The following is a 12737-nucleotide window of genomic DNA, read 5'->3' on the forward strand; positions in this document are numbered from 1 at the left end:
TGCTGACACTTGATAAGCCTGTGGTCTGCCTTAGATGCCAATAGCCCAAAACAAATATCAAAGTGTCCAGGTCCTTGGCAGATAACAATCAGTCAATACAGTATCAGTTTATACGTGGCTGCTAACAAGCTCTGTAAAATCCTTGATTATTTCAAGGTTGGAAGATAGATAAAAGATAATTTCATTCTTGCCGTTAAGCTCAGGAGTCTTATGAGAAAGTTCAACCAACATCTCTACAGAGACATATGGGACATTTACAGACAGTCCTATTTTTTTCTCAAAATACCTGCGCGTCACATCTAATGAGTAAAAACAGATTTACTTCAGAAATACATTTCACACAGATATTGCCAATATAACTGAGCTGAGTTTTCCACAAATTGCACCTCATGAAACAATTAACCAACCAAAGAAGAAGCTCTGACACATTGAAGGGCTATGTTTGTGTTCCATAAAAAGACATGTTGATGTTCAATGAGCAGTAAACCATCATTTACCTCCTGTTTTAAATGGCCTAACTTACCCCTATTAAATCATCAACCAGGTAGACAGGACACTGGTCAATGAGCAGTGAAACCAAATGTATTATTTACACCAGATCTATATTTAGTCAAAAACAATCCTCGAAGGATTCAGGGGAGCAAGCAAGGAAAATAAACCCTCCATATCAGCAAAGGGATCTTAAGTATTTAGCAAGAAAATATTTCTATTGTGCCTCAAACTCTGGGAAAATAAACCAAAAGCCAGCAGATTACAAAGCCCTCGGGCCCAGAGTGAGATCCTTTAGGATCTGTCCACAGAGACTACAGAAGGAGGAAACTATACCACTGGGGGAGGGAGGGTTGTTTACTTTGCTTAAAAACCCACCAATTGTATTATTCCCAAGGGAAACTACCTTAATCTTCAAGAAAAGTGTTGTATCATCCCACTGTGCATTTCTGCTAGTTTGAGATCAAAAGAGGACGCCTAAAATCAACTGTCGCATTCACATCAAAAATGTTTTTGTGAAATAATGAACATTACCAATAATCAGTCTGAGGAACTGCTTTTGTTCCTCCTCAAACACAAACCCCAGCTGGCAACCGATTCCTACTGGCTCCTTGGGAGCACCAGACGACTGAACGCACTATAATTAGGAGTACAGTTTCACTTGGGGGCTCATAATTATTGCTCACTTCCTGTGAAAGAGAGCAGAAACGAATCAGGTGCCTGTTTTACTTTCTATTACCCTTTCCTAGAGACAACAGGAAAATAAAAATAAAACAACCATTTGTTTTGTTCTCGCTTCAGGCAAGAAGGACCGTCTGTGTCGTGTTTCAGACTTTTAAGGCACCAGAGCAGAAGTAAAAAGTGTCTCTCTAGCTAGGCTGATATCCATCCTTTGGTTCTTTGTTTTCTAGTATTTGGGACAGATCCATGCCATAACATAGTATATTCCAACTATCTTCTCATTGAAAGGGTCATGCCTTGACAGGAATTATCATACTGTATATGTTGCATTTCCATCAGAGTTAAATAGTTAATGGGCTCAGTCCGACCGTGATGAGTGGAGCTATAAATCAGGCCTAAAAGCAAATGCCAGAGGTGACAGATCTGATGTAACGTTGTGTCTTTGCAGAGAGGATTATTAAAAATGCTCCATCTACGTAACATTTATAAAGCTAATGAAGATCTCATCTTCATGTGAAACAATTTGCTAATAGTCAGATGTATCCATGCTCACCACATGATTCCCATGTTTTAAAGCTAATTTTGTTCTCATCCGAGAGAAAGGAAAGTGACAAGCAATCTTAAATCAAAACACTTTTTTTGAAATAAAAAATGTTCACTCTGCTATACTGAAATACATCTATTCCCTTTTCAATTAATAAAGCATCATTTGATGTATTGTGTAACAATACACCAATTAATAATGAAGATGTGAATGTGCTCAATAGTGAGCCTTATCTGCATGTTGATGTCTCACTGAGTGCTAATACAGGGGATTTGAATTAAGTCTGGATTAACAGAAGGTTTATGACTTGATCTCCTCAGACTGTCTATAAACCTTATCTACTGTCATCTGGACTATTGTTCCTCTTATCTAAGTAGATCAGGGCAGTGCTGACCTGCCTATACATTGGATGGGGCCTTCCCTCTCTTCTAAAAGCTACCCGGGCCATATGGATATCTCAGACCAGTGAAAGCTTGAAGGGCAGCCTGTGGTGATCCCTTTCGTTGCCTTCTGTCACAAATAGGTGCTGCAAAGAGCTCTCCTGCTGCCCATGGAAAGAGGAGCACTGAAGGAGAATCACTCAGACTGATGGGGAGCTATTGAATTATATGCTAAATCACCTGTCCTTCATTAGCAGTGGTTCTCAATCCTGGTCCTGGGGACCCAGAGGGGTGCACATTTTTGTTTTTGCTCTAGCACCACAAACCTGATTCAAATCATCCGTTTTTAATTTGAATCAGCTGTGTAGGGATAGGGCAAAAACGAAAAATGTGCAGCCCCAGGACCAGGTTTGAGAATCAGTGTTCCAGACAAAAATAACTAAATTATAATTATTTTATAAACCACTGAAATTAATATTTACATAGAGAGGGATAGGCCTAAATGCAGAATTATTTGAGCTGCATGGTCTATTTTTGTAATATCAACTGTAGTATTTGAGATCTCACAAAAGAAGACTGGGTGTTGGTTAAGGCTATTGCACACCGCAAACCACAGTTTAGCCGTTAGGAACAAAGGAAAGGGAACCCGTGTTGCATTTATCATGGACACACATGAAAAACACCCTTCCCTTATAAAACATAGCACTACATTTCTCAACCACTGCTGTGGCTTATACTTGGGCTCCAAGCCAATTGGATATACACTTCCCCAACAGCCTCACGGGAAGTGACACCTATTTCAATTTTATTGGCTCATGCCTTTTTTCAAACTTCTACTACTCAGTGAACCCATGTCAGGTCACATTTGTGTCAACAAGGTTTAGTTAATTAGAATCCATTAGCTACAACACATGCAGCAGCTACTCTTACTAGGGTCCACACAAAATGTACAAATACATGATAAAGTACAGAACAGTAATAGACAAGAACAACATACATTATGTCACAAAATTCAATAAAATAAAAAAAGACTTAGATATACAAAAGACAGCAAGAAACAACAAAAATACTATTTACACAGTATTCATATACACATACTCGTATTCTTGTATACAGTACAGTTAAATTAGATATTTAGAAAGAGGAGTGGTACTGTGATACGATATATTTTTTATTTGTTTTTTAAAACTAAACTTGCTTTTTGCCTGAGTAACCTCTGGTGGCAGAGCATTCCACAAGGGCTTGTCTCTATACAGAACTGATAGATGTAGAGGAAGAGATGTTCTGAAAACCTACCACTTCCTGTTTGACCCCACCTTTACAGAGGAAGTTGTGTTTGCTGACTTTATACAAGCCTCTTTATATTTCTGTATGAGAAGCGCTAAATGACCGCGTATAAGCATGAAGCGAAGGATGGACACAGTCATCACTTGACCTTTCACTGCCAGTTCTGATGTAGGCACCTGCTATCACAGCAAAATGCAGTAATGCAGTACTTTTCAACAATGAGTTACGCCGACTGCGTTAGTTTATTTCCAGTGAGCTCTTTCACCAATATGTTGCATATTACCGATTTGTAGATTTAAACAATGAATCAGAGGCCGTCTTTGATTTGAAGTAGACTGTCAACTCTGTGACAGGAACCATGCTAAACATCAGCTAAGAGCCTGTCTGGCTGTTCCTTGGCCAGCAGCAACAACGAGCTGGCTTGTAAGAATTATATACTGTTAGACAGGTCTCACCCTAAACAGGTGGTGAAACGAAAACCTCTTTTTGTTCAGACAAGTTTGGGTGCGTTCCTCCTGTCACAAAAAGTCTGTTGTTCATAAAACAGCAGAATACGGCAGAATACATTTTTTTTTCTAAAGAGAATCTGCTCTATTGATAAAACAGAACTTCACATGCAGAGTCTGTGATGTAGCTGTAAACAACCCCCCAGCTCTAACCACACATATGCATCTCCCCACCGGAGACCGGGGTTCTTCTATCCTCATCCTCCCACTATTTCTCCCACCTGCCCGTGTCTCACCCTCTTGTTTCACAACTGTCTGAAACATTCCAATTCATACCTAAGGTTTAAGTTGTTGTTTTTCTTCAACAGAACTTCAGAAATAAGTGATGTTTCTGACAGACAGGTGGTTCATATACTGCAAAGGCCCTGCTGACCAGCATATTGTGACCAATGATGTCAGTGGAGGAGCTTTCCTAAAGTCAATACAGTCACCCCACACCCAAGTAGGACGTTTCTGAAGGTGCCTTCCTCAGATAAGGACAACCTTTGTCCTTAAAGCGGGTCTATTGTTTACATTTTTAGGGCTTTCTATAAACACAAGCATTCAAACATGCATTCCGGAAGCTTTCTGAACAAAAAAAATTCTACACAAGAAGAATGTAATCTTTAAGATATTTCAAAGTGCCAATTACATTTTTTTGCTGGCACCCTCCTACATGAATTCCGATTAACTTCAGCTACTTGGAGCTATGTAAAGCCAAACATGTTTGTTTTTATGACTAATTGTCTACATCACCACTGTTCATATGGGTGAGGTGTCACCTACTCAGGTGTCAGGTTCTATTCACCCCATCTCTCTTTACAAGGAGACAAACGTTTGCACAAAAGCACAGGGAGCAGGCCAAAACAAGCACGAGGAGATCTCTCATCCCTACTACCTCCTACTAGATGGCAAACAGCTTCCCCCTCCCCCAAGACTCCACAGACCATGAAGAACACTAGTACCCCGATAAAATCATTTTAGATACTGGAGTTGTACATTCCAATAGGAATACTGAGAATGCCTTAATGTTCAGACATGTTGAAACGAACAACAAAATAAACCAGAGACTTTAACAGATGTTGTACGTTGGTAAATCAACCTATCGGAAAAGAGAACACGAATAAACAGAGAGAGGAAAGCTCTGTAAGCTCTGTATTCCTAATGTTTCAGTATAGGAATCGAATGGGTATGTACTTGCATTCGAGACAAATATCCATAGAAGTACCATATTGCGTAATTAATCAAAACACTTTTATTGAAGACCCACCCATTTAAATATGCTGCAACCAGTTGGCATTCCTTACAGACAGATGAAAAGCATATTTCAAAAACTCCTTATTTTTGGGGGAAACCCAAAAGTCAACAACAAAAGGGTGTACCTCCTTTTCTATGTGGTAACAAAAATGGTGAAGGTGATATTGGAGTGCTTCAATCATGCTGAAAATGTTCTCTGCTAACTTGCTGTGGGCCATGGATGAGTTGTGACTGGAAAACAACCATTGTTGACTCAACCTCTACAAGACTCTGCTTATTCTTCTATTTATCTCCCCTGCATTCTTACTTCATTTTAATACCCATTCTTGACTGAAGAGCCCTCTTACGGCTGTTCACACTTCTGATTTGCATTGTAAGTAGCTCATAGGTATTTTGTATTCTGATTTCCGAATGCTATCTACAAGCTCCTGCAGCTTACATTGGGGTTTGCAGACCTGCAGACTTTTCCGCAGTCTTTTGGAAGAGAAAAACATTAGAGATTGTGCAAAAAAGAAAAGTGCACGCCAATAGAAAACAACAAAGAGAGTGAAAATATCAACTACATTTCTATTTTTTTAAAGGATCTAAACAAACATTATATCTCTCAATCTAGCATTAGGGTCTCTAAAACCAAAGTGGTTTGATTTACATTCAAGAGTCACTAGAAACAATGTGGGCAAGAATAATGTATTTCACAGTCATTTCTGTGTTGTTCCATGCATGGTGGAGTATCTACTAAAACACGAGTGTACATAAAATGCAATGAATAGTTGGGTAAACATTTGTACTGGAGGCACAAAACGTGTTTCTTTATCTTCTGTGAGCCCTAGAACAAGGTTTTCAAGTCTGCATTCACTTCCCCCCCAAAGGAGGACTCCGACAAACTGTCAAATTCACTATTTCTTTTCTGACGGTATGCTTTCGCAATAAAAAATCTCTGCAATCTCTATTCATCATTGCGTGTGGCGTGAAGTGGTTTTAGAGTGTGGGGTTTTATGTAGGAAGACACCACTTCTACATTTAATCCATCAGCACTTCTTCAACCACAGATTTCGATTTCAAAGGGACAGAAAACAACTGTTTGCCAGTGGCTAGCTTTGATAAGAGCAGGGCATCCTTTCCCATACATTGGGCATTCTCCCTCTCTCTCCGGCCCCTCTCCTCAGGAGTACGGGACCTGCAGAAAACAGAGTTGAACCAAAGTGCAAAAAAATATATTAGAAGGGTTCCTAATAAAACTGCTTCCTCTTCTCCTCCTATCCACATCAACTGGTGGTCTCCACTCTGCACTATGTATAGTATCTGATGTGATTAGTGTGGTGCATAAAAACACTTGCTTTTACAACCCACATACATTGAACTGGTGAAGTGGATGGAGTCATTCAATCAATCAGTCATATCAGATTTCAAAGAGGATAACTTTGCATACTATACTCACCTATTTGGTTACAGAGTGACCATTTTCTTCACTAAAGTTCATAGTGACCTGCCCCCTTGTCATCACCTAACCCTTGCTGGGGATTACTTCAACTGAAATAAGAGATGGTGAGAGTACTTTGGTTGAAAAAAGGGCGAGAAGAACGGAGTTCAGGGTTATGATCTGTCTTGGGAATGAGTACATAAGGGAGAGAGGGATATTTCAAACCCGTTGGGTCAATCAGCACCTGAAAAGTGTAGACACAACAGTAGCCTATTTAGAAAGTGACAACCTGTGGAAAGAGCCGCGGCTGGGTTTGGGGAAAACTGTTATCAGACAAATCACATCACAACAAATACCTGACAGCACTCCAAATCAATGTTGAGAGGAGCATCGTTGATTTATTGTGAGAAAAATACATAGCTGCACCGTGCACGGAGATTCCAAACCCAATTTACGCGTCATTCAAAATCATGCGTAGAATCGGTCCAATGTAAAATACGGGCTACTTCGTTTTCTCATAGTCTATGCATTTAGGGGGCGTCGGCCACTTCTGTGGTATAACCCTAAAAACTACATGGTGTCACACGCCACCAAGGGCTCCGCCTGTGGGAGGAGCGCAAGGGGGTATTGCAAGGGGAGTAGGCTATTTAGGCGCATTCAAATCTTCAGGTCACCAAAGTTGCTCATACACTGCACCCGCAGAGAAACAGTGCTCTCTTTCAGTCACGATGTCTTCTTATTACGAGGTGAGTTTACCATTTCAGTCATTCAAAAACGTAGCTAATACTCTCTATAGATGTAATATAGGGATAGGGCTATATATCGTTTTCCTGTAGAATCAATTAGACAATGTTTCTCAGATTATATCATCAATAATTGACCGCTATTTTTGTGTGTATTTAATTTTCTCCAAGTGAATAATGGAAGTTTCTCAAATATAGCAGATGTAGCCCAAAATAGGCATACATTATATTTTCACAAACAGCAAATTATTCGATTTAATAGACTTATTATAAACTATTATACATTCACACTTTCTCCCCCTTTTTTTTGCAGACCATCATTTTTTACAACGACAACAGCTCGGAAGAATCAGGGGATTATGACTTGAGCTATGAGGAGCCGTGCAACAGAGTCAGTGGTGATGATTTTCAAAGGATCTTCTTACCGACAGTTTACGGAATAATATTCCTGTTAGGAATCGTCGGGAATGGACTGGTATTGATAGTGATGGGCTACCAGAAAAAGGTCCAAACGAAGACTGATAAATACAGGCTGCATCTCTCGGTGGCCGACCTCCTATTCGTCCTCACGCTACCTTTCTGGGCGGTGGATGCGGCCAGCAGTTGGTACTTTGGAGGTTTCCTCTGTACCACTGTGCATGTGATCTACACCATCAACCTGTATAGCAGCGTCCTCATTCTGGCCTTTATCAGTATGGACAGGTACCTGGCAGTGGTGCATGCCACCAATAGTCAAACCACCAGGACGTTTCTTGCAGACAGAGTGATCTATGTAGCTGTATGGCTACCTGCTGTGATTCTCACCTTGCCTGACATAGTGTTTGCCACAGCTCAGAATAGAGTCTCCAGAACCATCTGTCAACGCATCTACCCCCAGGAAACTAGCTTCTATTGGATGGCGGGGTTCCGTTTCCAGCACATTCTGGTAGGCTTTGTCCTTCCCGGGTTGGTCATCCTCACCTGCTACTGCATCATCATCGCCAAGCTGTCTCAGGGGTCCAAGGGTCAGGTGTTGAAGAGAAAGGCTCTCAAGACCACTGTCATCCTCGTCCTGTGCTTCTTCAGCTGCTGGCTGCCATACTGTGTGGGGATCTTCGTGGACACCCTGATGTTGCTCAATGTGATCTCCCATAGCTGTGCCCTGGAGCAGAGTCTGCAGACTTGGATCTCAATCACAGAGGCTCTGGCATACTTTCACTGTTGTCTCAACCCTATCCTTTATGCTTTCCTGGGTGTTAAATTTAAGAAATCTGCCCGGAATGCACTGACTGTCAGCAGTAGATCAAGTCATAAGATACTGACAAAAAAGAGAGGACCCATTTCATCTGTGTCTACTGAATCTGAGTCTTCAGGTGCCCTGTCCAGTTAACAGTCACCAACCAATGACTTTTAACCTTCAGGTTAAAACTAAGCTATATTTTCAGGGACAAACTACATTTTGTACAGTTTTTAAAGATTTGTCTATTTGTAGTTGCCACTTGAGTTTTCGTTCTCCCTAAATCAAATTGTTGTATGTAAATAGACGATTTAAATCTACAGGCAGAGCCTGGTGGCCATTGACTTGTCAAATGTATATATTACTCCTGCTACATTTCCTTGCAGATCATTATAAAGGATGCATTGTTCTAGCAATATGATGGGACATGCAATTCTTCTTCATACCTGCTATGGGATACTATCTGTTTTCTTCTAAAGATCTGTACATAGTTGTTTGCCCTTTGTGTTCGCACTTAAGTTGTGCGATAAGAAGTTACTATTTATTGCTGTCGCTCATGCTGCACGTTTTTTTATTATTTTTTTGTATTTTGTTATTAAGTGTTTGTATCATTTCAAAGTCATTGCATTTTTGTGTGTTCTCAAATGTTCTAAAATAAAAATAAAATGAGAAAGGACATGTGATGGCTGTGTGGTGTTGATTTCTTCCCCCAAAAATGTTCTTCCAAGTGGGTGACTGATGTCCCCTGGGGGGGGGGGGGGGCAAAGGAGAGGTCTGAGTAGAGGGGGGAGGTGTGTCAGGTCTCCAACACAAATGCCTCCACCTTCTCTGACTGAGGAGGACTGAGAGCCTTGTAATTGCAAGGGCATCTGTGCACTTTAACATCTTAATCAGCCGCGGCAGTACAAAAGCTCTGAGGTTGAGTCAAAATGAGCACCCATATGGCTTCCGCTGGAGTAAGAGAATAATGGGTGTTTAGTTTAGTTTGCCTACAATGTTTTCATAAGATGGACTGCACCCCCTCCCCTAATAATGTACCGAGCGCGTAATGGCCCAGTGTGTTTCAACTCAATGATGTCATTTTTAAACTATCTGAGTTTATGATTAGAGATGCTGAACGACGTCCACCAACCAATCCCAGATTGGTGCTTTGTTGATGTTGACAAACAAAGATTGAGATTAATAATTGATTTTTTGAAATCTAAAGGCTAAAGTAAAATTGGGATAGTAATACAATAAGGGAACACACTGATTATGTAGGCCCATAGAATTTGAAACAAATAAGCAGACAGACATGTTAATCGTTCCTAAGCCATTGATGAATGGTGAATGTATTCATTTGAAATGATGAAAGGCTGATGATCAAGTTGGAGACTGGAGGCAGCCACAACAAAGGATGCCATGGCGAATGAAGTAGCTGTATGGCTTCACTGCATTATGGTGTTCACAGTCATTTCACCAGAGTCCAAATAGGAGGCATTACCATATCTTTACATTAAAAAGGTATCAAATACCCCCATCAGTCCCAGAAGCTTATTTTTTTGTCTAGGTTTTTATAGTCTGCTCACAATAAAACAGGATGCAATGAGAAGTGCTTTTTCATTTGTTAATGTGTTGGAATGGTCCACCTATTAGCATGAGAGCTCAGCTGCCTGAATGAGCTGAATGGAGAATTGTGCCATTCACACTCTATTGAGTTCAGATGTGCTCACCACTTCTGCTTCTTAACCTTCACCTGGAAACCTCTATATCAGTGGTTCCCAAACTGTGGGGCGAGGGGTGGACAGGGAGGGCGCCTCCCCCCCCATAACAAAAGAAATATACAGATTTTTTAAAGGAACTCAGTCTGGCTTTAAACTTACTCTTGAAAATTGTAATAGTGGAATGCACAAAGTGCAATTTCGAAATTGGGTAGTTCACCTTGTCATGTTAGCCATTGCATACCTTAGAGAGATATTTATAACTTGTCAGAAATGTCCAGATCAACTAGCCCATGTCAGCTAATGTTTGTATATTTAGGATTTTTAGCCCATATCGCTGTAATTAATTTGTTATTTAAATAACACATCAATTCACATTAGACATGGCAAAATGTAGAGAATTGCAGGAAATAAGCTTTAAACCTGCAACATTCTCTCCACCAACAAAAGGGGTGTGAACAGTTTGTGTCATGAACAGTGTTTCCCAATGCTGGAAGGGGGCCCCGAGTTAAAAAGTTTAGGAACCCCTACTCTATATGACAGATCGGAGGCTTCCAGACTACTTTAGAGGACACCCCAACTTCATGCCATCATACAAAGCTTGTCACTGATCAAGCACTTCTGTTCATGCACCATCTAAACATTTTGGTGGTGGAATATCAATTCCTTTGATATGTGATCGGAAATGTATTGTATTGAAATGACATAGAAATTATTTGCTTATTTTGTCAGAAGATCAATTCAGTTTTAATGCGACCATCACGATCATCACTATCCTCTAATTTAGACAGAATAATTTAGATGTACCTTGATTACAACACAAATCAATGACTTGAAATTCAAATATTTTTGGTTTTAAGGTAAACATTTGACAAAATACTTTGAGTCAACATTTGGATAGGATGCTTTGCCCTTTTGAGGGGTTAAAGGCTGAAGCTGTTGACATGCACAGGACATTGTGTCTGAAACTGGGTTCATTATCAATATGCATTCAACTGTTGATGGGTTCCAATCGATGGACATACTGAATAAAAATCAATTCCATTGCAAGATTTTATCCTTAGCTATGGTGAAACTTGTGGGATGACATTATTGGGGAATAGCAAGACCACCTTCATATTAACCTTATGGAAGTGTCACATAGTGTTGTGAGTTGGGGGCTTTGGTAAAACAAACAGACAAGGTACCTCTGGGGCGTTAGCCTATTATTAACGGTTACATTGTTTTAGTTGGGAAGTGACCAGCAGGAAGACTGTTTCCTGCATCAGGAGCTCCTGTGGCCAACAGCCTGTGAAAATACTCATGCTCCCCCAGCAGGGGTGTCAAAGTAATTTAGTTGCCGAGGCCATTAATGTAAAATAAAATGTCAGTGGGGTCACACACTGGGGAAAAACAACGCTGTGTAAATCTGTGTATCGGACCGGGGTCAAACACATAAACTACTTGATACTAATTTATTTAAAATACTTGAGCTGTACCTGATTTAATATGACTGGTACAAAAGATGTGTTCGCTGACAACATCACGAAGACAATGCGCACCTTCAATGGGGCAAAAGTCTGTATGTTGTTGTGATTCTGGTTGGCCAGATAGCTACCAACAATGACAAAAAATACAATGTAGGGGATCTTAAGTGAGTGGTGTCAGATAGTTTAATCTTGTTTTTGACATCATGTCTTGTTTCGAGGTGTTTTGACTGAATTCATGTCAATGCTAATATCGCTAAAGTTTGATAGCTAGCTAACTAATAAATGTAGTGATGTATTTGAGAGACAACAAGTGCTCATTGTGCAAAGGTATTTGTCTTCAAAAAACATCGGAGATGAAATATATCCTACATGACAATTGCACATGGTGATCTTAGGCTTGTTTGCGGCTAATCGGCCATGTAAACCCATTTCATGAAGCTCCCTACTAACAGTTCTTGTGCATTGCTTCTAGAGGCAGTTTGGAACTTGGTAGTGTGTTGCAACCGATGACAACCGATGACAGAATATCTTTACGCACTAACACTACGCGCTTCGCACCGCTTTGCTTTATCTTGGCCAGGTCACAGTTGTAAATGAGAACTTGTTCTTAACTGGCTTACCTGGTTAAATAAAGGTGAAAAAACAACAACAAAAAACTCAGTGGTCTCGTTCTGTGAGCTTGTGTGGCCTACTACTTAGTGTCTGAGCTGTTGTTGCTGCTCCTAGAAGTTTCCAGTTAACCAGGGCAGATCTGGCAGGGCATAAATTCTACTGTCAATGTTTGTCTACAGAGATTGCATGGCCGTGTGCTCCATTTTATACACCTGTCAGCAACGGGTGTGGCTGAAATAGCCAAATCCCCAAAATTGAAGGGGTGTCCACATACTTCTGTATATATAGTTTGGATCACATGTTCAAATCAAATCAAATTGTATTGGTCACATACACATATTTAGCAGATGTTTATGTTCCTAGGTCCAACAGTGCATCTAACAATTTACAACAATACACACAAATCTAAAAGTAAAATAATTAAGAAAAATATCAATATTAGAACGAGCAATGG

At 40.3% G+C, this 12737-nt stretch overlaps 1 protein-coding gene and 1 long non-coding RNA gene across 2 annotated transcripts; one reads left to right on the forward strand and one right to left on the reverse strand.

Moving 5' to 3' along the window:
• Nucleotides 1-5138: 5138 nt before the first annotated feature.
• LOC124015900 lies at nucleotides 5139-12435 on the reverse strand. Its single transcript, XR_006835254.1, has 3 exons — nucleotides 12292-12435; nucleotides 6562-6653; nucleotides 5139-6300 (listed from the first exon to the last, which is right to left on the reverse strand). It is a non-coding gene; the product is annotated as an uncharacterized LOC124015900 (long non-coding RNA).
• Nucleotides 7206-9185, forward strand: LOC124015806 (C-X-C chemokine receptor type 4-like). The gene is made up of 2 exons (XM_046331324.1): nucleotides 7206-7289; nucleotides 7600-9185. Exons 1-2 carry the CDS (start codon nucleotides 7272-7274, stop codon nucleotides 8653-8655), a joined length of 1074 nt encoding a protein of 357 aa, XP_046187280.1. The 5' UTR covers nucleotides 7206-7271; the 3' UTR covers nucleotides 8656-9185.
• Nucleotides 12436-12737: the final 302 nt, after the last annotated feature.

Source organism: Oncorhynchus gorbuscha, linkage group LG01 (assembly GCF_021184085.1).
Source record: "Oncorhynchus gorbuscha isolate QuinsamMale2020 ecotype Even-year linkage group LG01, OgorEven_v1.0, whole genome shotgun sequence".
NCBI lineage: Eukaryota > Metazoa > Chordata > Actinopteri > Salmoniformes > Salmonidae > Oncorhynchus > Oncorhynchus gorbuscha.